We start from the raw sequence: 2,468 nt of genomic DNA on the forward strand, positions 1-2,468 counted from the left end.
GGGCGACGACGGGGACGGAGACGTGCGGCGGGGCACGCGCGCAGCCCGACTCCGGGGGGTGCGCCCAAGACCCGAACCCGAGAAGCAGTGGTGGTACAGATAGTATACACAGCATATTTGACATTTTGTGCGTTCGCGGTTGGGGGATTAGGCCGACGAGCGAGTATTGATGGCCGTAGGATAGTCGTTATGAGGGCGCGGATAGGGTAGGATGGAGTCGGGTACGGCAGGGGGGAAACGACCTTCGAGAGCAAACGATGAGCGGCGACAGTCTTGCGATGATGCGATGCGAGGTGCAGACAGGATGCAGGTGGTGACGGTGACGGGCAATGCGATGCAGATGGGTATGGGCGGCGGCGAGGTATCCAGGTATCGACAGGGGGTATGCAAGTTGTGCAGTATTAACGACGCAGGATGGGTGACCTGAGAGGCGGACGGCGATATTTCGCCTACCGCCACGGGCCCTCTGCATTTAATCGCGAGCGCCGCCGAAGAGGAAGAGACGCTTGATGGGCTCCTCCACAAGGATCTCGACCTCGACGTCTTGCTCCACACCGTCGATGACTTGCCGCTCGATGCGCTTGACCTTCTTGGGAGCGACGCGCATAATCGGATACGTGTACTTCTCCGATGCATAGCTCCAAGTGCGGTCTAGGGGAGTCGTAAGTCTCGAAACGTAGTGCGAATGCGACAAAGTACGCACTATTGGATGGCCGAGAGGTGGGCAACGAGCAGGCAGCCTCAAGGTCGTCCTCGTCACTCTCCGTGGTCACGGAGTCCACGCTGGCGTCGCTGTTCTGCCGACTGAGTGGGCTACGCTTCCTGACCATCGTGCTACCCCACGATGCGACTGAGCTCCCGTCGGTACTCGACATGCCCGAGTTGACGCGACGCATCTTGACGTCAGGGACGAGTAGCAGACCTTCGGCACCGGGCTTCAGGATGGACACCTCGCGCGCTGAACCAGTGGGAGAGGTGGAGAGGGTGGATGCACGTGGAACAGAATTGCGCGACTCAGACCGGCGCATGAACGATGCGGAGTACTGACGGTAGAGCTCTTGCGTGGAGCGGTCGAGGGCAGGAGAGGGGAGTGCGGAAGTAGACGCGCTAGGACGGACTTCGGTCGCAGGCTTGCCCTCGCCCATGGTCGAGACGACGCCGCGCGACGACCGGTGAGGGCTGGCGTAAGAGCCTTGCGCAATGATTGCGGCTTCCTCCGGACTGGCGCGGGTGGCGCGCTGCGAGGGGATGCCATACACGCTTTCTCGCCACGCTTGGGAACCGTCGGTCCAGCCAGGAATGGGCTTGTTGTCTTGTGTCGGGTCGTGGTGCACTGGGATGCCCCACGACGAAGAGCGTTTGGGGGGCTTCTCCGGGCAAAGCGCGGCCTGAATGCGACGTGCGGCCATCATGATACCCCCTTCCATGGGGGTGACGACTGGCTCGGCCTTCTTTGGCCTGCTGGAGAAGGGCGGCGGTGGAGGGAGGGGAGCAAAACCGTAGATGGCGGACATGCGCGCGTAGACGTCTTGGTGCAGGTCGCCCGTGGGCGATGCCGCGCGCGGGACGGCAGGGGTGGTGGTGGTGGTGGTGGTGGTGGTGGGGGACGCGATGGAGGAGCGCGACTCGAGAGACGCACCACTAGACGAGTCGCTGTCTGCAAGCGACGAGGGCCCGTCGATGTAGGAGTTTGGTGGGACGGGAGGGAGACGGGGGGACGCGCAACGCTCTGGGTTGTACTTGATGTCGATGGCGCCGTGGATGGACTGGAGGTCGGCCAGGCGACACTCGTCGGAGCAATAGAGAGGCGCGGGGGTTTGGTCGATGACAGTGCGGTGACGAATGGGAGTGTTCGACTTGGGGGCGGGGGGAGGGGGTTTCGAGTCGTGGGTGTCCTTTGTCGGCGAACGCTTGATGGTGCCGTTGGGCTTCACGCGGCCGGTACCGTGGACGAGGCCCTGAGCACGAGGATGGATGGTGCCAGTCTTGCCGCGAGCCAGGCGCGGCGGAACATCATGTAGCTGAGCAGCGTTGGACGCTGCAGGGCGGAACTAAGAATGGGGGAAAGGGGGTCGGAAGCGCGGGGCGGCTTACCTAGAGCAGTAGGAGAGGCGGGCGGGGCAGGGGTAGGCTGAGGGTCGACGGGAACGCGGAGGCGTTTGGGCACGATTTGACGAGAGCAGACGAGACACCAGATGGAGTCGAAGGGAATGTCGACGGTGTCCATGCTGTCGGCGGAGGGGAGGTCTGTCGGGGCAGGGACGGAGCGAACTCCTGCCGGGCTTATAACAGACCCTGCCCTTACGCCCCCCGCGCGGATTTAGTTTATTATTTATTTTGTGCGGGGGAGCGCGTGGGGGATGTTTCAAGACGAGAGATCTGATCTCGGTTGGGGAAACCCGATTCGGAAATCACGTCTCATTGGCCGCCTTGAGCCGCCCGCACAAGACACCGATCCGATTTCCCCT

General features: G+C 62.7%; 1 protein-coding gene across 1 annotated transcript; it reads right to left on the reverse strand.

The window, feature by feature from the left end:
- Positions 1–472: 472 nt before the first annotated feature.
- BXZ73DRAFT_55828 (uncharacterized protein) lies at positions 473–2,227 on the reverse strand (the record flags this gene model as incomplete). Its single annotated transcript, XM_048021402.1, has 3 exons — positions 473–651; positions 704–2,038; positions 2,095–2,227. The coding sequence occupies 3 exons, from the start codon at positions 2,225–2,227 to the stop codon at positions 473–475; spliced, it is 1,647 nt and encodes a 548-aa protein (XP_047872007.1).
- Positions 2,228–2,468: the final 241 nt, after the last annotated feature.

This window comes from Epithele typhae, assembly GCF_022376455.1.
Source record: "Epithele typhae strain CBS 203.58 chromosome Unknown BXZ73scaffold_102, whole genome shotgun sequence".
Lineage (NCBI taxonomy): Eukaryota > Fungi > Basidiomycota > Agaricomycetes > Polyporales > Epitheliaceae > Epithele > Epithele typhae.